Raw genomic sequence first — 22,454 nt, 5'->3', positions numbered from 1 at the left:
GAGTTTAACAAAATTTAAACACTTGGTTTTTAATTCGAAATAGGGACGAACACTGGCCTCACACTGGCTTTTATGTATTCCTGGGAAAGAATGAAAGAATGGCTTTACTTCAAAAGTTTCCTTACTGTGCTTTTTTTTCTCTGCTTTTCTGCAAAGCATGAAAATAATAAAACCATCAAAGTCTAAAATTACAAACGCAAAGTCATCAGGTTAGGAAAAAAAAAAAGGTTTTCTGTCAGATGTGTGTGGGTTTTTTTTTTTTTTTGCCTTCTATTAGATAAATATTGTGATCCATGTAGATCCTGACTGGAGAAGACTGGAACGCCGTTATGTATGATGGGATCATGGCCTACGGAGGGCCGTCCTCATCCGGGATGATCGTGTGCTTTTACTTCATCATCCTCTTCATCTGTGGAAACTGTATCCTACCTCATACCAACACATCTGCTCCAGTTCCATTTCACCGCGACTGAGATAAATGTTTTATCTGATGCACATGACAATAGTCTCTGCAAGCATGTTGAATCAGACGCTATATCGAGAGTTATGCTTCACTGAACGCTCTGGTCAGATATCCTCCTGAATGTCTTTTTGGCTATCGCAGTCGACAACTTGGCTGATGCAGAATCTCTCAACACGGATGAAGGAGACAAAAAAGGGTGACTTTTCTGAGTTTCTATTAATCTTCCAGACCGTTTTCGCCTGTTCAGGGTCACAATCCCAGCTACGCAAGGGTGAAGGCCGGTTAACCCTGCACCAGTCTCCAGTCCATCACCGGGCAGACACAGAGAGACGCACTATCGCGCAGCTGCACAGTCACTTCTCTGTGCCATTCATTCTCAAAGAATTGATCTCAGATCCATGTTTTGGAGTGTGGGTGTGAAATTCTTAGAGAAAACATGCGAGCTCTACACAGACAGTGGGAAGCTTGCATGTTTTCTAACCACTGGATGATTAAAGTTTGGATGAACGCTCAGATGTAACTTTGTAATCTTTCTGTTCAATGCAGGGACAAAGCTGATGAGAAAGATGACAAGGTATTCACACATTTCAGATTGATGAAGTACCGTGTCTGTAGAGTTTGAGAATTTCTGAATGAAAACACACTTTAGGAGGAGGAGGAGGACAATGACGACACAGCGGGGGAGGAGGAGGATCCAGAAGTTCCTTCAGGGCCTCGGCCGGTCATCGCTGACCTGGTAAAGAAGGAGAAGATCACGCCTATCCCAGAGGGAAGTGCCTTCTTCATCTTCAGCAGCACAAACCCGTAAGACACATTGTGCATTGCAGGCCATTTCCGGGCAAAGACGATCTCATGTGGCATTGATGTCCGCGTGGTTTCCCCCCTTTCCCCTCCAGCTTCCGCGTGTTTTGCCACAAGCTGATCAATCATCATATATTCACCAACCTCATCCTGGTCTTCATCATGCTCAGCTCCGTCTCACTCGCCGCTGAGGATCCCATCCGAAACTTCTCCGCTCGCAACATTGTAAGTCTGCACTTTTTCCTCTGACGTTTTTGCTGTGTCGTAGACACACACACAGGTAATGTAGCACCAATAATAAATCCTCTTTTCTTCTTAAAGATATTTAATTATCCTTTTGATGAACCAGTAAATGACCTTGCGCTTGACTTTGCATGTTTTCGCACATTGACTGTAAACCTCCTTACTTAACATAACAGCTAACTATAAACGCTGATGTCTTTCTTTACTTGGTGTGCCAAAAATAAATAAATAATAGACGGCTAGAATATGTTTTTGTTGGGATTTTATAATTTATTGACTGGTAATTTGATAACATCAAGTCACTGGCATGAAAAAGACATTTTTTTGTGTATGAAGGTTGTTCCTGTTCGTCTTATAATGTCGAGGGAGCGCCGGAGGTAAAGGGGGGGGAAACAGACATAACAAATGACTTGAGGATGAAAAATAAGTAGTTTCTCTGTCCTCGTATTCTGTTCTTTCTTTTCCATTTAATCTGTGTTTAGATTCAGTGCAACAGTGTCTGCAGAGATTGTTTTTGTCAGGGCACCAGGATTAATGCTTTTAAATATGAGGCGTCCAGATAAAAAGGGGATGACTCCGTCACCTGGATCTTGCTGGACTATTAGATTAGTTGATATTTATAGATTATCTTTTATATAGTGCTGTTTGTCTTTTCCTTTTCCAACAGTTCAGCCTGTGATTATGACGATGTTCCAGCTAAAAGTGTTTTTTTACATATTAATGACCTTGCATGACTTCACTTTGGATACATGTACTTTTCCATCTGTGGAGAATCGCAGGACATCAAACTTTATCCCAAACAAGTGACCACTTTCTGCACATAGAATTTTCATTCTGAGCTTTTTGTCGCTCCCATAATGTATAAATATTTGCTTTATGAGCTAAAACAGGCTGAAACACCAGTACGGTATGTTTCATTTCTCAATTGTAGTTTGAAATGCACCACGATCGCCGTGGCTGAATTCAATATTCTATCAAATAATTGTATTTTTCTTTTTTGGTAGTGATTAAGATTAACTGTGAGAATTTTACTTTGATAAACAGATAGTTTTTTTCCCACTTTTCATTGTGTTAACGTATGATGTGTGAAGATGCACAATGAACTGTCTTTGTTAAACATCTACGTTGCTTTTTGCAGATACTTGGTTACTTTGACTATGCTTTCACGGCTATCTTTACTGTTGAGATCGTTTTGAAGGTAAATGCTCTGTGTCCCCTGTCCGTGCTGTGACTAACCACACCCCAATAACACTCCAAACGTCTTGTTGCCTTCCAGGTCCTAGGCTATGCAGATTATGTCTTCACTAGTATGTTTACATTTGAGATCATATTGAAGGTAACCCCTTAAATGACAACGAGAGCCTTGCTGCATTTTCTCCTTGTGTGTCACCTGCCACTCAGTACAACCTGGCTTGTTTGTTTCCTTTCTCTTATTTACTTTCTATCTTGATGGCACCTCTTTTAAAAAGCGAAACAAATACCCAAAACAAATATTGGAGTTGTTAGTTGCGACTTTGCACACACTAACACAAACACAAGATTTGTCCAAATTGCACTAATCAAAGAACTCCTGGTGGGGGAAGGAAACATCACATCAACATTACATTCTACTCACATGGGTGTCACGTCATTCGGGCAGTCATCGCTGAAACGATTTTGATGATGCATATATGAAAAACAAAAAGATGAATCCCTTTGTGCGATGCAACAAAATTGAATGGGCTTTTCAGACATTGTTGAGGCATTGGCTGAAGTTGAGTTTGAGGTCATGTTTAGATGGGGGGGGGGGGGGGGGGGCAGTGCTCAAAAATGTAAAGTCAACTCCAGTCAAAGCTGTTGCCATGCCTTTCGTACTGACTACTCTTCAGATTCCCCATAAAAGAGGGGGCAAAACCAACCATGTTCCTGCCGAGCATGGTTCAGTCTGCTTTCCCCGACTGGGTGCATTGAAATGTGGAGTTGTCTCTGCAGCTGTTTGGGCTTAAAGCTGCCAAGTCCACTGCTGTTTGGCTCTAAATTCTCCAGTGCTCGTAGTTAGCAGTGTCTTCTCCATGTGTTTTCTGCAGGGCTCCACATTTACATGCACTCGAGAAACAAATCCTTTACTTTTATTATTTGAGGAAGCATTATTTTTGGCTGGTTTTTCTTCTCTGCCTGCTGAACTCAGAAGTTTTTAATTGGGAGCTGCTTTCCCTGTAATCTGACGAATTAAAGAACATAATGGAATGTGCTTTAAGATGACGGTCCACATGAATGTGACAGTAAGGCCATTTCGACTTTCCAATCACTATAACTAGAGCTCTTGCAGGTAGTAAATATTCCTGACTTCATGGCAACAAAATGCATGCTTTATTGCCTCATTCCATAGTGGATTGTGAAATGAATGACTTACTACTACATTCATGTAGTTGAGGGCCGTGGGGGTGGCGATTATAGATTTAGCCTCCTTTTCACCGGTATGAGCTCGCCACCCCGAATCAGAGTGATCTACAAGAGTGTGGAGAAGTGTGTGCGTGTGTGTGTTTGACTACAAGGTGATGAACGTTGAGATAATATTTTGCTATTTAAAGATGTTTCTCGTGTGTGTGTGTGTGTGTGTGTGTGTGTGTGTGTGTGTGTGTGTGTGTGTGTGTGTGTGTGTGTGTGTGTAGTGTAACTTTTTTATTTGTGGATGAAATTTGTGTATTTATTATCCATTTGCTCCTCTGAGTCCCTCTGGTCTCTCCTCAGATGACAACATATGGAGCTTTTCTCCATAAAGGGGCTTTCTGTAGAAATTACTTCAATCTGCTGGACCTGCTGGTTGTGGGTGTTTCTCTTGTTTCCTTCGGCATTCAGTGAGTACAACAAAACAACCCCCCCCCCCCCCCCCCCCCCCCCCCCCACACACACACACACACACACCAAAAAAAAGCTTTGTTAACTTTGACTGTATGTTCAATCACTGACTAAATGTCCTGAACGCATCAGAAGGTCTGTCTCCAAAGTGGAGGTATGCTGACTGTATTCAGTTAACCATAGCTTTGGTTGACCATGTTTTCTACACAACTATACAAGCCTTATAGAATCACATTGGTGTTTATGTTATTTGTCTGCTCTCTCTATCTTTTTGCTCACACTTCAGAGTTGTCATAACCTTGTTTCCAATAAACATTACAATGGTCGTCCAGCTGTCCAGACAGGAAGCAGCTTTGCTTTGTTCCATCTTATAAAACAAGTTTCCACAGTGCCTCCCGAAAGGTCTCATAATTTCCTGTTTCATACTGATTCACACCCATTTTTCTACACTGCTCAGGTCCTCAGCCATCTCTGTGGTGAAGATACTTCGAGTCCTTCGAGTTCTTCGACCCCTGAGGGCCATCAATAGGGCTAAAGGCCTGAAGGTAGGAAACCTGCCGCACGTTGTTTTTAATTGCATTGAATTTTTTAATTGCAATCTCAGAGTTGGTCCATAAACAATCTGATGTTTCTGTCCTGCAGCATGTTGTGCAGTGTGTGTTTGTGGCCATCAGAACTATTGGCAACATCATGATCGTCACCACTCTGCTCCAGTTCATGTTTGCCTGTATCGGAGTGCAGCTCTTTAAGGTGAGCAGCACGTAGCCTAAAATAAATGATTTTAAGGTACACAAGGAGCCAATTTAAGATAAATCGCTTTCAACCGTTCTGTTTCCATCTTTTCTGTCAAAAGGGGAAATTTTATCGCTGCACAGACGAAGCTAAATCCAACTCAGAAGAGTGCAAGTTAGTTTCACTTCTCTTGTTCAGACTCAACGTTTCTATGCATTTCTCATTGAAAGTAAGTTTTTATCTTGATACAACGTGTCATTTTCTCACAGAGGCACCTACATATTGTATAAGGATGGAGACGTGAACCAGCCAACCCTCCACAAGCGCCAGTGGCACAACAGTGACTTCAACTTTGACAACGTCCTCATGGCCATGATGGCTCTCTTCACCGTCTCCACTTTTGAAGGCTGGCCTGCGTAAGATCCAGATTCAGAGCTTTGAAATATCACAAAAAGTTCAATTGCGAACTCATGTAAAACACGGATTTTGCGCAAATCACTTCAAGGGCACTGAAAGAAACCGACACAATGGCAGGTTTCGAAAGCTGTGCAGTGGAAAGTGTTTTTGATGCGTCTGAATCACCTGCTGCTTTTATTCACGCCTCTTCAGGTTACTGTACAAGGCCATCGACTCCAACAGGGAGAACCTTGGACCCATCTACAACTACCGCGTGGAAATCTCCATCTTTTTCATCATCTACATCATCATCATCGCCTTCTTCATGATGAACATCTTTGTAGGTTTTGTGATCGTCACGTTTCAGGAACAGGGAGAGAAAGAGTACAAAAACTGTGAACTCGACAAGAACCAGGTCAGAATCGCAGTAAAGTACCTTCAAGTATGCAGCACGGATGTGAATTGAACATGATTTAACATGTAGTTTTTCACGGAAACAGATATTGGCCTTTTCTCGGTTGACTTAATTGACTTAATGTTTTTTATCTGAACATCAACTTATTATTTGATTTCTTCACAGCGTCAGTGTGTTGAGTACGCTCTTAAGGCGCGTCCGCTGAGAAGGTACATCCCCAAGAACCCGTACCAGTACAAGTTCTGGTATGTGGTGAACTCCACAGGGTTTGAGTACATTATGTTCGTGCTCATCATGCTCAACACGCTCTGCCTGGCTGTACAGGTGAGAACTTGCGTTAGTACACTCCTGAAACACTATTAATACTGTTATACTCATTCACCAGATAAACATGCATTATTGAGCAGAGAGAAAGGCTACACCACATTACACACAGGAATTAGGACTAAAGTAAGAAAATATGAAAAAAAAAAAAGTCATTTGTATTAGTATTAGTTGCTGTTATTAGGAAATTGTGATTTTGAGAAAATTGGATTTTAGCAACCTTGACTAGCGTCACCAAAAATGGCTGCTTTCCACAGAAATACTGTTTAGCATTTCTACCTTCATATATTTAATAGCAGTAATATTAATACTTTTTATTTTTTTCTTAAATTCTGTCTTTGGACTCTCTCTGCAGCACTATGGCCAGTCAGCACTTTTCAACTATGTAATGGATATTCTCAATATGGTCTTCACTGCGGTGTTCACCGTGGAAATGGTTCTCAAGCTCATCGCTTTCAAGCCCAGGGTGAGTCGCACACAAACACTAAGAAACCTCAGAATGTTGTACACGAGGATTTCAATTGCATTTATTCATGCTGAACATTTGGAGAAAAATCTAAAAACTAACTTTCATAACTAGTTATTTTACAGTTCATTGAGGGAGCAGCATATGCGGTGAACGTGAGCTTATTGGTGACTTTATGATTTTATTTCCTGTTTCTGTCCGTTCCATCCGACAGCTCTGTGTTGCGAAGAAGGACAGGATGCTAGTAAGAGAGTGTGGAGTGCAGTGTTAATTCTCTTTCAGTGCAACTTACTCATACATCTTTTCAAGTTACTTGCAGTAAAATCAGCATTAATGAATGAATTTCTATGCAGTCCAAATGCTCTGTAGTTCAAATGCAGAGTACAAACTGTGTATAAGTGCACTATAATCACGAGCCCTTCAGCTAAAGTAGCCAGCAGGGGTTCCTCTGTGCACCAAACAAGCATCATGAATGTTTTGAATTTCACTGTTAAAGCCTTTTTGTTCTGCTGGTGTTTCGTTTGGCTCGCTCCACCTCGCTCAGGGATATTTTGGCGACGCCTGGAATGTGTTCGACGCCCTGGTTGTGATTGGCAGCATAGTAGACATTGTTCTCAGTGAGATTGATGTAAGTAAGCACAGTTAACACGGGTCCAGCTGATCTTTGACCTCTGTCCTTTCAGGGCACCTTGGCAGCAGGTTTTTCGAGGCAGGGCTTCAATTTCTGACCTGTTAATTCGATCTCTCTTAATGCTTAATTTCTTTTTCTCTCTCTCTTTTTGTCTTCCCCTTGATCCTGCCATTTTATTTCCACAACTTTTTATTTCCTACTCATCTGATCATTCACCTGATCCTCTTTATCCATCCCTCTCTTCATGGTCTGTTTTGTTCCCACACCCACCCTTACATGTAACGTCATGCCTTTAACAGCACTATTTCGCTGATGCTTGGAACACATTTGATGCCTTAATTGTTGTTGGTAGCGTCGTCGATATTGCGATCACTGAAGTGAACGTAAGTACTCTTTTTTTTTTTTAATGACTCTCCAGTTGAATTGAAAACTTGAAGAAAAAGCCAAGTGGCAACTACTTGTATGAAAAAGTAGTAAACTTCACTTCAGCGTGTCATGAAGACTCCTGTAGGAGTATTAATATTCACTCTAGAATATGAATATATCTCATATATGAGGATAGACTATTCTCTAAACCCTCAGATAACCTGTTACAGTTGGACATTTTCCGCCCAGTCACAAGGTTCTGTATTAATGTTTTTAAAAATGGATTGATGCTGATTGACTATGACCAGGGTTACAGGTAGGAAAGAAGACACCAGATAACAAAAAAAAAAGTGATAAGCCCATCAGCTTTATTTTTAACTGAAGCCACAGTCGTTAACCAAAGACCAAACGGAAACCAAATATAGTCAGAAATGGGCTGAAGACTTCAGCAGCATCTTCAACTAACCTGCCAAATAAAACAAAGAAAAGACCAACAACAGCCCAAAGTAACAAAACTAACTTTAATAACCGAACTGTAGCACATAAATATGCATAAATTAAATAAAAGCTTGCTCGGGAGGCTGCCACCGATGACATGCTACAAAAATGACCCTTTTTGAGGTTATTGGAACTTCAAACGCAAATTAATTTTTTTTTCTAATTTACAATGTTTTTGGTTCCATTCTTGCAGTAATTTAATAAAAGTAGCTCGAGGTGGAAAACCTGGGTTGGTGGTTTGCCTTTGGCTTTTTTTTGCAAAGCTTCAGTTTGACTGTCCTATTGTCGATGACGCTGCGCTCACACTGTGTTTCTCTAATTCCAATCTGTCTTATCGGAGCATTGCTTCTTGTGTCTGTGTTGTTTCTTTGATGCATTGCTTTTGCAGGATATCATGACAAAGGTTTTTTGATAAAAACAATTATTGTTTACACTTGGACATAACAGAAATGTCAAAAGCAGGAGTCACTCACTCTTCTTTGTGAACTGATGCCTGTATTTCATCCAGGGCAGGACTGTTCATGATGTGGTTGTCTAATTCTTGCTCTTGTTCATTTTGTTTCCATAGAAACTTGTAGAGGCAAGTATGGCAATGACCAAAACTGTTGTTTGTGTGTAACTTGTTGTTTGATGACAACTTTATCTTTGGGACCCCTTTACAGTTGATTGAAAACTGCACCTTAGACAGTTTTCTTGTGAACAGTAGCAGGACGAATTAAATTTTAATGTCATTACTAAGCTTTTCAAAATAGTGACTGGCCACATCTTGTCTTTAAAGAAACGAAATCAACAGAATGCCTCTTTATAGTATACCCGACACAAAAACTTCCGATTGAAGACTGTTTATTGGCGCTTGAGTTAAAATAAAACAACTTTACATCACACCCAATGTCTGTGACAGCTTTGAGAACAGATTTAATAGAACTGAAAGATAATTACAACGACGATGGTGCTTGCTATTGGGGCAGTGTACCATAGACTGGACCTGGACCTGACCCTCCAACCCCCTTTTATAGTTCTCTCATATCTGAGCTGCAGTGCTGTTTTTCTGGAGTGATATTTCATGTTTTTCAGTGTTTTCTCTGGTTTGTGTTCCAAAATGTGTGTCTGCATGAGTGTTAAAACAAGCACTAACTTTGTTTGAAACATAAAGTTGTGGTGTTTGTGTTTTAGGTTGTTTATTGCTATGCATGTATCTTATACGTGTATACAGTTTGTACTTTAGGTTTTATGTATGAATGAATGCAGAATGTGTGTGTGTGTGTGTGTGCGTGTGTGTGTGTGTGTGTGTGTGTGTGTGTGTGTGTGTGTGTGTGTGTGTGTGTGTGTGTGTGTGTGTGTGTGTGTGTGCGTGTGCGTGTGCGTGTGCGTTTCTGGGACATGATGTTGATTTCACATTGTGGTTATTTGATTCACCTTCCATGACATTTATTTCTGATTTGCACTGCATGTGTGTCGTTCATGAGATTGTCACATGCGCTCATAACAGCTGTTCTGTTATGAATTTTTTTGTTTCAGTTAAAGACTTGCTTGTCGTTTCAGTCATGAGTCGCGTGATTGTTCAGATTCTCACTCGATCATCATGACTCCTCCAAATGCATGCTGGGAAGTCAGCCAGCCATCTCATTCCCTAACATCCTTTCCATGTCCCATCTCTGGCAGATGGCGCTTGGCCACCCGCTCCATTCCCCTCCGGTCAGTTGTTTTCCCATAGAGCCGTGTCACGTTTGCCTTTTTCCGCTTGCTATTCCTTCAATGTTTACTCCCAGACAGAATGGCCCTGGAGCTCAGAGCTTGGAAACTCTACACAACCTTAAGGACTGTTTTTAACCCTGAAGTTCGGTTTCTTTTATACCTCTGAATGAAACAAATGAGTTTCCATTTTTTTATTTTAAAAAGATGTGATTCACTTCCCTTAAAGTTGTGTATGATGCTTCAGCTTCACATGATGCTACGCTACACTAATCAGGGACCAATCAAGTCATGTAGTGACCTTAAAGTAAAACTTTTCAGCGATTAAGACTGAGGTTTCAGTTTCACCAGCAGAAACAGTGAACTGTAATCAGGTAAGACTGTGTGATCTAAAAATGCATTGGCACGTCAGAAGACACTAAATTAGTTCTGTGTTTTTGTACAGTGACACTGATGGTGGTTTAATGCAGCTGAGCCTGAGGTTCTTTGATGATCTTGTGTTTGTGTCTCTGTGAGTGATTGTCTCTGTGTTTTGTTCTGTCTTCCTGTAGTGAGCTCTTAAAGCTCAGAATGGAGCTCATGTGTAGCGCAGGTGTGTAGACTCCAGTCAGGTGCATGAACAATCCCGCAGTAACCCCTTACTCTCTCTCTCCCTCCTCTTTACCTTTTCTCCTATTACGTTCTCAATAAGACTCAATCTGTCTCGTTATAATTTCTGTAGCAGTGGTCTCTATCGCCGGCTTTCCTCCTCCTCCTCCTCCTCTCTTTCTCCCTGTTCTTCTCTTTATTCATTTATTTCTTCCTGTCTTTCCTCTCCCCCTTCTCTGCTCTTTTGTTCATTTACGTCTCTCTGCACCGGACTGTGAGAGCGCCCTGCTGTGGCAGTTTTGATGCAGGGCACTACATGGCATGCATGAGTTGCTGCATTGCTATGAGTTCACCACTGGCTCCAACATCATCTGAATGTCTTGCGTGTGCGTGCAGTGCTTCCCCAGCAAAGTGGCAATGCTGAGCGCATGCTCCATCAGCGCTGTGGCCAGGATTACCTAAAGAACCTCCTCAAGCTAATTCTACATTTTTTTGTTTTCATCATTTCTACTCATTCTGCACCGTATACTGACTTTTTGTCCAGTATTGTGCTGAGGGATTTGAATGAAGCCATATCTGTCTGGAGTATTTCTTGTGTTTTCACTGCTGAGCCTTCTGGTCTTTTACAGCGTTAAGTTTCTTTTGCTCAAAGTCATATGATCATGATACAGACTCAGTCTAACCACCAGCCGCTGTGACGTATGATCCTTTCTTTTTATTTTGCACCTGGTCTTTCTCTGTGTACAAATGCTCGCTGAACACTGCTGGTTTCTCATAATTTATTGTCGGTGACATACATTGCCAACAACAAATGTGTACGAGTGTGGATCTGTGTGAGCGATTGTATATTCAATTTGTTCATAATGCTCAAGTTCTTTTGGGTCAACAAGCATTTTCACTGCAGTCGCTAAATATGTTTTCAAAATATGAACAAACCAGAGGAGAGAGAGCAGAGAGTGAGTCGGCCTTAATGATGCACCACGCACACAATGTATAATCTTTGTCCAGCCACGTCATACGCTGATGTCTGAAGCCTACAGATATTATGATGACATGTAGCCGGAGGCTTTGTAAGAACAACGGCTAGTGCTTTTATCACAACATGATTTCATGACATTTCTTATGTCAGCTAGTCATTAGACTTCATGTAAAGCTTGACAAAGACATCTTCATTTGAAATCCATTTAATCCCATATGTGATGACCATTACACCAGGGGAGTGATAAAGTTGTGTGAAGTCTTCCATGTTGATTTGTAGTTTACTAAATTCATGTTGTTTGTCAGTCTGACATGCTATCGTTCCCATGTAGGAATGCAAACCTGTTCTGTAACAGTCCTTTAAAGTGCTAAGATCATGTTTAATGTCTGTCATCATATTCAGTGTTCATAGATAGTGAAACATAAATGTCTGTTCTTGTCATAGTGAAACTTTAAGAGAGTTTCATCCTGTCTCTGAGACACGTAGTGACTTTGTTCTGTCTTAGTCTGGACTGGTATGTGCTGGCCTTGTGTGAGAAAACAAAACATTTTAAATGTTTAAATGTTTGGCCCAATGTGTGTGAGACGGGTGGGCTCTGTGCAAGTCATTAATGCAGGTCTTTGATTTTAAAGCCAACGGAGACTCCTCAGGTGGATGAGCTGGGGGTAAGACACTCCAACCCCCCCAACCCCCCTGTCAGGGCCCTGCCATGTTTGGATTTGCAATTTTTTTGTTTGTTTTGTTTTGTTTTGGTTTGGTTTTCGTTTGTCTACTCTAGCTTTTATGATATTGCTTATTTCTAATCCATTTATGTTCCCATATTAAGGTTTCCATTCTCATTTTTTTTTTCTCTTGATTATTTTGTCTTCTCATTTAAAAAGAAATCGTTCCTCAAAACATTCCTTTCTTTTTATTAAACGTTTGGCGTTATTTCGAAGGAGCGTGTGTGTCACTCAAACGTGACGCTTGTATCCTGTTAGGTGGGAGCGGCTTTGAGCTGCTCTTCACGTTTGTGCTGTTGACACTGCTACATGGTCTCTGCCACCATTCTCGTGTGGGGGTAGTGATCCATGGATGACCCCCCCCCCCCCCCCCCCCCTTCCCCTGCCCCTCCCCTTCCCCCTCCCCCGTGGGATCAGGTCACGCTGAGCTGGCCTGTGAACCTCCCGGCTGACCCGATGGGGTTGGTCCCACTGTGACTCCGCATGCAGTGACTCTGGACTGAGGGTGCCATGCTTGTGCAGATGTATCCTGTCAAGTATGACAAGGTTTTTTTTTCCAGCATGCCTGCCTCCTCGCTTCCTTCCCTTTAGGTCTATACAGTGACAGGGTACCTGACCGTGCTTTGGACATAGGCATACAGAAACATATCAGCTGTCGCTACACTGCACAACAAAAGCTCCTATTTAATTGTATATATATTGATTGTACAATATTTATATAAGCTATTTAAAATCAACTTTTTGTGATTTAAAGACATCATGCTGCTTTTGCCAGCTCATATGTTTCTATTACGGACGTCTCATCATCCCCCAAAGCACAGCCAGGGACTCTGCATTCACTCTATGCTGTTCCTCTTCTACTTGTTTGACTCAGATTTCTGACTCCACAGAACACAGAGGACAGCGCTCGCATCTCCATCACTTTCTTTCGTCTGTTTCGAGTCATGCGGCTGGTGAAACTTCTCAGCAGAGGGGAGGGCATTCGCACCCTGCTATGGACTTTTATCAAATCCTTCCAGGTGAGGTGCAGTACGGTTATCTGATCTGTGACTGAGAAACAGATTCATGTGGCGTATTCATCTGTTCTTCTTCTTCTTTACTGTCTTTGCCCAAAGGCTCTGCCATATGTTGCTCTGCTGATAGCCATGCTATTCTTCATCTACGCCGTCATTGGCATGCAGGTTGGTGATTAAGTGTGACTGAAAATATATATATATTTTTTTTCTCTTGCACAAATGGGTTCGGCTGCAGTTATATTTATTCGTGTGAGTCTGTTGCAGGTGTTTGGAAAGATTGCCATGGTGGACGGCACCCATATCAACAGAAACAACAACTTCCAGACCTTTCCGCAGGCCGTGCTCCTTCTCTTTAGGTCCGTAAGAGCTAGAGCATATTTTTGATTTAATTGTCTGGGTGATTAAATCGTGTCTGTCATGCTCTTCTTCTCCACAGATGCGCCACTGGTGAGGCATGGCAAGAGATCATGTTGGCGTGCATGCCGGGGAAACTGTGTGATCCCGAGTCTGACTACAACCCTGGAGAGGAGATGACATGTGGCAGTGGATTTGCAATAATTTACTTCATCACCTTCTACATGCTCTGTGCTTTCCTGGTACGGAGAAACTGAGACAGTGTTTGCGTTTCCTTTGCTTTTCTTTAACTTAGATTTTCATGACTTCATTTAGCATCTTTGACACCACTTTTAGGAAAGCAGTAACGAGATGATGTTTTTTTTTGCATTTGTCTTTAAGAGACTGTCAGACATAGTTGAGAATTGATTCATGTGAAAACTTGCTTTCTTGGTGCATCTTTAGAATAATCCCTCCTAATCTCAACTGAAGTAGTTCGTGGATCGACAAAAACGCTTTTCTTTTTGAATTATTACAATTTTCTTCAACTCTTCCAGATTATCAATTTGTTTGTGGCTGTCATCATGGATAACTTTGATTACCTGACCCGTGATTGGTCCATTCTCGGACCTCACCACCTCGACGAATTCAAGAGGATTTGGTCAGAATATGACCCCGAGGCAAAGTATGTGGATTCATCGTGTATCTGAAAGCAATTCAGGATTAGGTACAATTTATGTTTCTAACCTTTTTTTTTGTGCGTCTGTGTGTGTGTGTGTGTGTGTGTGTGTGTGTGTGTGTGTGTGTGTGTGTGTGTGTGTGTGTGTGTGTGTGTGTGTGTGTGTGTGTGTGTGTGTGTGTGTGTGTGTGTGTGTGTGTGTGTGTGTGTGTGTGTGTGTGTGCGTGTGTGTAGAGGCAGAATCAAACACCTGGATGTTGTAACTCTCCTCCGTCGTATTCAGCCTCCTCTTGGCTTCGGCAAACTGTGTCCTCACCGAGTGGCTTGCAAGGTCTCTCCTCTCTCGTCACTTCAACATCACTGTGGCTTCTAATTTCAGACAGTTACACTGAATACTTTTCATTTGTACGATGTTAAAAACCCTGTGGTTGCTGTCTTCCTCCAGAGGCTAGTGGCCATGAACATGCCTCTGAACAGTGATGGCACAGTCATGTTTAACGCCACCTTGTTTGCGTTGGTGCGAACGGCTCTGAAGATTAAAACAGAAGGTACTTTACTACACACAAAATTACACGACAGTACACATCACGTTGATGCATTCCCTGGCTCTTTTGCTCTTTGTTCAGCGTAATCACGAGCTTGCATGACTTTCAAACCGTGTGAACAGAAGAGGCTCTCATGTATGTTTGCTTCACGGTTATGCAGGTAATCTAGAACAAGCCAACGAAGAGCTGCGAGCTGTCATCAAGAAAATCTGGAAGAGAACCAGTATGAAGCTGCTGGATCAAGTGGTGCCTCCCGCTGGTGGTTAGTGAATCAGGCCATTCCCTCTCAATCACATACATACAGTACCTTGTTTTCCTCACGTAAAGAAAAAAAGAAAGAAACTGAAACAGAAACACATACACCTCGGGCTCCAACGCTGTTCAAAAAGACTGTGAAAAGTACAACTATGTTAGTACTGTGTGCTGTGATAAAAACCTATTTCGAGATATTTAGGTCAGTATCATGCCATAGTAAATCTGTATTGTGCTGTTTCTGCTCTGCTCTGCTCATATTCTCCTGGTTGTCCTCTCCGCAGTGTGTTTTTCTATTTGTGTGTATTCGGTCCAGCCTCCAGCCCAGGATGCTGACGGAGGCCTCTGACTCTCTGCTGGGCTTTGGGCTTGCATGGCCTTGTAGACCACAGTGCAAGTGCATGCTTTGTCTCTTTTTCTCTACTGAGTCTGTCTTTCTTTCTCTCGATTTTACCATTTCTTTCTCTCGTTCTCTCCTTTTACTCCGTCACCTCAAACTGTCTCTGCTTGCTGAGCTTTTTCAGCTTTATTCTTCTCACATTTCTTTTTTTTTTTTTTTGTATATATTTCTGTCTCCAAAACTCTGAAGCACTTCAGAATATTCTGAAGCAGTTCTGTTTTAGGGTGGTGGCATGGAACTAGTGTTGCCTCTCTCTCTCTCTCTGATCTCTGTCCCCAGCGTCCTTGTTCAAAGTGATTCAGACCCCTGCTTCAGAATGATTCTCACGCACTCTTGCACACACTCATCAACTTTTGTAAAAAAAAACAAAAAAACAAAAGAAGAAAGAAATAGAAAAAAAAGGCCATATGCAAGTACTTTCTCAATCTTGGCTACAGTATTTACCGACAAGCATACATTATATAAGTAATTGGCATACATAAGAAGAAAACACAAATCTACAGAAATGTATCGACACATGATGTAGATCTGCTTGCTTGCATGTGCTAAGTAGGAAAGTAAAATGTTTTTTCAACCAAATATAATTCAGATACCGTGACCTCCTCATAAAACTGTTATTGGATTTTTAGATTAATAATCACAGTTTGTATTGATATTAATCTGTAAAACGTGCCGTGACTGCTTGCACACACTCAGAATTAACCACATTTTTCATTAGTGCTATCTTTCTGAATCTATTTCACTTCACTTCTGCTTACTCTGTCCTCTTCATCGTCTTTTTAATGAAGACTTAATATATAGGGCATGGTTCATGCGAAGGCTGAAGGTGTTTGAACATTAAGTCCATCCATCCATCTTCTATACCGCTCATGGTCCTGTTCAGGGTAGCAGGTCGCTGGAGCTAATCCCAGATAACTATGGGCGAGGGCAGGATACACCATGGACAGGTCACCAGTCCATCACAGGGCAAACACAGAGAGACAGACGACCACACACACTCACCTTCAAAACTAGGGGCAATTTAGTGTCACAGCTTAACCTCCCATGCACGAGTTTGGAGTGTGGGAGGAAACCAGGGTATCTGAAGAAAACACTGAATGCACTGAACTCCACACAGAAAGGCCCGGGTGGTATAACTGAATACTTGAAAAAAAACCCGAATATAACTGAAGCTCTTATGAACTGAAGTGAGGATATTTTTGCACATTTTTATTTTCGGTCCTTTGAAAATACCGCAAGTAACCAACCGTAGTACCTGACGCAGACTGAGGTATAGTATATACACCATCAAGATGGATGTATATCACTCAGATATAAGTCTCTGATTGGGATGAATGAAATCTCTCTGCGGTCCTGTGGTGACTCCCTCTTTTATGGAGGATTGACACGGAGGGAATTTCTCCATCTGGGTGCTGTGTGTAGTGACCTGCTGACATAGGAAGCATTTGTGTGGTCTGTTCACTCAGATGATGAGGTAACCGTGGGGAAGTTCTATGCCACCTTCCTGATACAGGACTACTTTAGGAAATTCAAGAAACGTAAAGAGGAAGGCCTGGTGGGAGCGCACCCCTCCCAGAACAACACAGCCATCGCTCTACAGGTGAGGCCCACACACAATCGAGTGTGCAAGCGGTGAGAGAGGGGAGAGAAGCTTTGTGAAGACGGATGTATGAGCATTCTGATTTTGTTAAGTCTGTCTCTGTGCATCTCATTCAAATATCATCAACTGTGCTAATGTTATGGTTTATGATCCAGCAGGACGTTCATGATCTTGGTGCACAGTATGAATCTGTTACTGTGATCTATGTTTCCAATGTGTGGATTGGGTATTTGTGTATTAATATCATGAGTGTTGATGTTAAGCATGTGCCATTGTCTCCAGCCATCATTTTATGTGTTTTCAGCACATTACAATTCACAACTCATGAGATTTCTGTTACCTTATAATGTGCGATATATGGCTCCAATGTATCCCCATATATCAGTTTTAAGCAGTAAACATAATCAACTTCTACTTTCTTTATAGGAAATGTTTTTTATGTATGCTTCATTTGGGTATCTAGATCTACAAAAGCAAGCAGGGAGAACAAAAAGCCACTCTGTGTGACAGGGCGCACAACACACACTCCCAGTAGGCTGCATTCAGGACAGCACATCTGTCTGTCTCTGTGTTCTCATCTCTCACAGTCTGTCAGTACTGTAAATGTCAGGTGTTGCACAGCCCAGGTGTGTGTCTGTATAGAATGTGTGGTGGCTGTGTGATGTCAGATTTTTTGTTTTTCCTGTGAGTTGTAAGATGAAGATCCCAGCCAGCAGCGTTTAGCCCTCTTGTTGTCATGGTTACAGGCTGGCCTTCGCACGCTGCATGATATTGGGCCCGAAATTCGCCGAGCGATATCATGTGATCTGCAAGATGATGAGCTAGTAGACTTTATTCCAGAAGAAGACGAGGAAATTTATAGGGTAACTTGTTTAAATTTACATGAAGGGGAATGTTTTTTTGTGGGGGGGGACATACACTTGTGTCAATGACAATAATATCATTTATAGTAATGAATGTATGACAACATTTAGAGGAGAATCTAAACACACATTACTCAGCTTAATCATCAATAGAAGTATCAAACACTACAGCTATAGTGTTAAGGCTTTTGTTCTTGTTTGGTTTGTTCTGTTATCCTTTGTTTTTCTCCATTTTGATTCCAAATGATTAACAATTGCTTTATTTTTGCTCACCTTTATCATGCCATAAACCAGCTTCTGAACTTACTTTTGCTCATATAATCTTTTAAAAAGTATCAGTTTCCAGACTTAACATCAATAGCACTTGTGACCTGTTTCTTGAGCGTTAGAGGCTCTGGTTGTTTTACTTTGAACGTTCCTTCGCAGCGTAACGGCGGGCTCTTCGGAAACCATCTCATGAACGGTGGTCACCGGAGGTCTAATGGCCATCAGACCAATGCCACCCAGCGACCCCTGCAGGTGCAGCCGCCGCCCCACTACGCCCACATGGAGCAGCCGGTGGGACGCCTGTCCCGAGCCAACGCTATGTCCCATCCCAACCACCACCATCACCACCACCACCATCACCACCGCCACCACAACTCCTACGGCAAGTCCCCGAAATCCACCAACATCAACCTCAACAACGCCAACGTGTCCAGCCTACCTAATGGAGGACACCATCGCTACTATGAACACGCCCCTCCCAATGGATACCCAGGTCTACGCAGCCCCTATTATGACTACGACAAACCCCGGACGCCCCAGGGTCAAAGGTATCCACATCCTGACCACCAGAAACATCTAAAAATGTGATTAGTGGGATCTGTCAGTTAAAATATCTCAGGAAATATACAGTCCAGTCTGGGGGACTTTAAATCTTCCATTGGTGTCCCTTTTGTCTCTGGTTGTATGTTGTTTGTTCTGTTCTTGGACCCATAATTCACCAAATGTTTGAATTACATGGGAATTAAACTTGTACCATTATATTGTTTCAGTTAAGTTTGGATTTAGGGCTAATGGGTTTTATTTTTTAATTGTTCACCCCAAATCATCCATCAGAGTCTTTGTGGAGCGTTTTGTCAAAAACTGGACTCTTTAGGTACAATCAGCCCTTATGGTCTCTGGCTAATCTTTCAGAAGACATTAAAATCTTCATTTTAATTCATCTTCTTTGAATTTTACAGTTTATGTATTTCAGGGAAGTGCACTAAAATACCAAGTGCTCATGAAGCTCACGAACAATAAAATCAGCTGATTCTGATTTTGTCTTGTAGACAATGAAAAAACAATTGAACTAATAATAAAATCGAATGCCACTTCAAAAAAAAGAACCAAAAAAAAAAGAAATAAAACAAGTCTTGGAATCAAACTGGTCCATTGTAGCTTATGGTTAAAAACTTGCGCCCATTTGAACAGATGCAACAACAAATGTTGTATCCATAAAGAAGATGAGGTGATCTTTCAGAGAGCGGATTGAAACATATTCACTGTACAGACATACTCAATTAGTCTAAATAATGACAAGGAAAAGTATAAACGCAGACAATCATCTTGGGAGGACGGGTATATTTTGCTTCTGCAAAACAAATGAAAGCACTGGTTTTACTGAGGAAAAAAACTGTCATTGAAACTCTATTGAAAAGGGTCTTGATTAATAGGTCTTACGTCTGGGACGTCCCGGAGTGAGATGGATGACTTTTCTCAACCCTCTTTCCTCCTCCATTGTTTATTTATTTTGGACGTTTCCTCATTGATTTCCTGCAGATATCAGAGGTTGTAAAACAATATTTACTGGAGTCCTTGATGCAGCCGGAGCTCTCTTTATGCTGCATCCGTTTCAAACTGGGTTTTTTTTCTGTTACAAATTTTCAATGGTCCTGACAGTTAATTTCATAAGTGACAGTGTTTCATCTCTATTTCTCATAACTGTGTTTAGTCAGCTGCTTCAGGACTGGGTTCGTTGTTTAGTGTCCCAAGTGATTTCGAGGGCACTTTCAATGCTGCTTCATTTCCAAAAGAGAAATGATTGTGAGCTTGTTTCTTATCTAAAGGAAAGTAAATGGAATTGTCAGCAGACACCGGGGTCATCTGCCATCACGCACTCTCTCCTTCATACATATATATGAGAATGCTGTATATGTTTCATATACTGTATGATATATATGTCACACTGTTTCCACCCTGTCCTCTGTGTTCTGTCCTCTTCTCGTTCTCCTTCCTAACTAAAATGCTTTCTCTCAATCATCCCTCTGCTTTCTTGGACAGAAGGCGCTACTATGAGACCTATGTTAGGTATGTCGTTTTTGTAGGTTCCAGCTTTCAATCCTCAGCAGCAGAACAAGGGCCCTGTTTTCTTGTGTATTTTCGTTCATTTTGGTCTGGATTTGACTGATGGATTGCTGCATCCCTGCTAAGTCGACAGTATGTGCTACATGCTGGCCAGTCATTTGTTTAGTCATTGTTTTTGTTATGACACTGTTGTGTCAGTGCTTCAGCGTAAATGTGGAAATAAGATAAATGTGAGTGGCCAGCATATTGCAGAGCGCAGCCCTGCTTTATGCATGTGTCAAAGTGACGCGCTTGCTTTGAAGAAGGACTCGTGCTTGAAAATGAGGACATTTAAGAGAAATTAACGTTACTGTATATTGTTTACTTTCCCCAAAATGCACACGGTCCTACTCTTAATTAACTTAATGTAGACACATCAAAAATGTTTTATTTACCTAAAGATGGGCATCAGAATGGATGAGATCTTCAGATCGTGCCCATCATCCCACAACATTTGCCTGTTGTCTTGGTTTGGCTGTGGCAAACTTTTTTAAGGGTGGTCATATGCATTGCTGCCCCCTGGAGGCTTGTGTCTGCATGGCAGTGCATGGCCCTTTTCCATTAATTCCCCCTTGAACAGCAACATAGTGCACAAACTGACCCCATGCCCTGACTGTCACGCAGGTCGCACAGAGGGGACGGTCGCCACCCAACCATCCGCAGGGAGGAGGAGTTTGATGAAGACCGCTTCTCTGGAGAATATTTCAGTGGAGAGGAGTTCTATGAAGATGACAGTATGCTGTCAGGGGACAGGTACGACTCCTCCTTCCTCTTTAGGTCTTCACTGTGTAAGAAGGCTGCTAAATACGATTTTGGGGGATAATGTGTGACAGATTGTTTTTAATTGAGCTCCATTTTTCACCTGCAGGTATCAGAACAGTGATACAGAGTATGAGACGCCCAAAGGCTACCATCACCCGGACAGCTACCCCGATGATGACGAACAGCCCTTGTACCGCGACTCGCGAAGGTCACCAAAGAGACGGCTGCTTCCTGCGACACCTCAAGGTATTTCCAAACCCCTGTATATATGCCTACAGCAGGAAGATGCACATTTATTTGTAAATATATGTAGATATATATCTCCACGGCTGCGCAATATTAGTTCATTCCATGACATGTGATAAACAAGCATATGATCGTGACCTTTCTTGGACTCAATTTTAAATACCAGACGAAACACTGTCATGTTTTATTTTTTGATTTCACAAGTTGGTCTACAGTTCCTACCGGCAGCGTTTCATTTACATTATTGTTTTCAGTCATTTTATTCTTAATATTTGTACATCTGATTTCTGGCTTGTTGCCACCAGATTTTATGTCCTATAATTTCTTAACACATTCAAAGACAGTCTGTCAGTCTTTTGTGATATGTATATTGCGTATGTTGATAACGTAATGGCAATAAATTTGCAATATATGCAGCTCCAATCTACTAGTCTACTAGAAAATTGTTATTTCAATTATTTAACTAACGCTGTCTTCACTTTTGGTTTCTCCCTAAAAAAAAACTCAACACTTCACTCACCGGCCCCCTCCTGACCGGCGCAGCCCACAGAAGGCCGTCCTTCAACTTTGAGTGTCTGCGCAGACAAAGTAGCCAGGATGAGCTTCCACATCAGCGTACTGCTCTTCCACTGCATCTTATGCAGCACCAGGTGACACAGACACTTATGTCATTTCTGTCTTGGCTGGCTGGTTCACGCGTGACCGATTTTATTGTCACAAATGAGATTGAATGAAAATGTTTCAATGAACACAATGACAGCTGTCAAACCAAAGATAACTGAACCGGAGTGAAAAGGCGAGATAAACAGCAGAATGAATTTCCTGCAGTGACTGTAGTCTGTATTCCCACCCACCAGGTTATGGCTGTAGCAGGTCTGGACTCCAGCAGAGCCCACCGCCTCTCCCCGACCCGCTCTACCCGCTCCTGGGCCACACCCCCTGCCACCCCAGCCAGTAAAGACCAGTCACCGTACTACACCCCTCTTATCCGTGTGGACCATCCGCACCGGGAGAGTGTTGGTAGCAGTCAGGTGTCTGTGCGCAAGAGCTCGTGGTACACAGATGATCCGGAGTTCTCCCAGAGGACGTACTCACCCGTCCACCTGCAGGTGCCGCCCGAGTACCACAACCAGTACCACCAGAAGAGGGGCAGCGCCACCAGCCTTGTGGAAGCGGTGAGTCTGGGGATATTTGGTGTCATAAAGATTTATTCTGCTGTCAAAACAGAAATGAA

The 22,454-nt window shown here is 42.0% G+C and overlaps 1 protein-coding gene across 1 annotated transcript in view; it reads left to right on the top strand.

Annotated features, from left to right (window-relative positions):
• Positions 1–22,454, top strand: part of cacna1da (calcium channel, voltage-dependent, L type, alpha 1D subunit, a) — a gene marked incomplete at its 5' end in the record, with an annotated part of 57,533 nt that overhangs the window by 31,760 nt on the left and 3,319 nt on the right. Inside the window, 33 exons of the mRNA XM_080461697.1 lie at positions 300–420; positions 572–659; positions 1,010–1,037; positions 1,113–1,267; positions 1,360–1,489; positions 2,646–2,705; positions 2,784–2,843; positions 4,238–4,344; positions 4,803–4,890; positions 4,988–5,095; positions 5,199–5,251; positions 5,347–5,493; positions 5,687–5,888; positions 6,054–6,212; positions 6,568–6,678; positions 7,609–7,692; positions 12,065–12,097; positions 13,045–13,173; positions 13,270–13,335; positions 13,435–13,526; positions 13,607–13,766; positions 14,061–14,188; positions 14,417–14,513; positions 14,628–14,730; positions 14,888–14,989; positions 16,846–16,979; positions 17,726–17,842; positions 18,269–18,657; positions 20,150–20,176; positions 20,837–20,965; positions 21,081–21,220; positions 21,764–21,870; positions 22,078–22,395. Of these exons, the coding sequence (XP_080317823.1) occupies positions 300–420; positions 572–659; positions 1,010–1,037; positions 1,113–1,267; positions 1,360–1,489; positions 2,646–2,705; positions 2,784–2,843; positions 4,238–4,344; positions 4,803–4,890; positions 4,988–5,095; positions 5,199–5,251; positions 5,347–5,493; positions 5,687–5,888; positions 6,054–6,212; positions 6,568–6,678; positions 7,609–7,692; positions 12,065–12,097; positions 13,045–13,173; positions 13,270–13,335; positions 13,435–13,526; positions 13,607–13,766; positions 14,061–14,188; positions 14,417–14,513; positions 14,628–14,730; positions 14,888–14,989; positions 16,846–16,979; positions 17,726–17,842; positions 18,269–18,657; positions 20,150–20,176; positions 20,837–20,965; positions 21,081–21,220; positions 21,764–21,870; positions 22,078–22,395 (3,972 nt within the window). The remainder of the gene's footprint in view (positions 1–299; positions 421–571; positions 660–1,009; positions 1,038–1,112; positions 1,268–1,359; positions 1,490–2,645; positions 2,706–2,783; positions 2,844–4,237; positions 4,345–4,802; positions 4,891–4,987; positions 5,096–5,198; positions 5,252–5,346; positions 5,494–5,686; positions 5,889–6,053; positions 6,213–6,567; positions 6,679–7,608; positions 7,693–12,064; positions 12,098–13,044; positions 13,174–13,269; positions 13,336–13,434; positions 13,527–13,606; positions 13,767–14,060; positions 14,189–14,416; positions 14,514–14,627; positions 14,731–14,887; positions 14,990–16,845; positions 16,980–17,725; positions 17,843–18,268; positions 18,658–20,149; positions 20,177–20,836; positions 20,966–21,080; positions 21,221–21,763; positions 21,871–22,077; positions 22,396–22,454) is intronic.

The sequence above is a fragment of the Lipophrys pholis genome, assembly GCF_963383615.2.
Source record: "Lipophrys pholis genome assembly, chromosome: 4".
In the NCBI taxonomy this organism is placed as follows: Eukaryota; Metazoa; Chordata; class Actinopteri; order Blenniiformes; family Blenniidae; genus Lipophrys; species Lipophrys pholis.
Note: the sequence above shows the minus strand (reverse complement) of the source record. Positions and strands in the feature narration are given on the sequence as shown.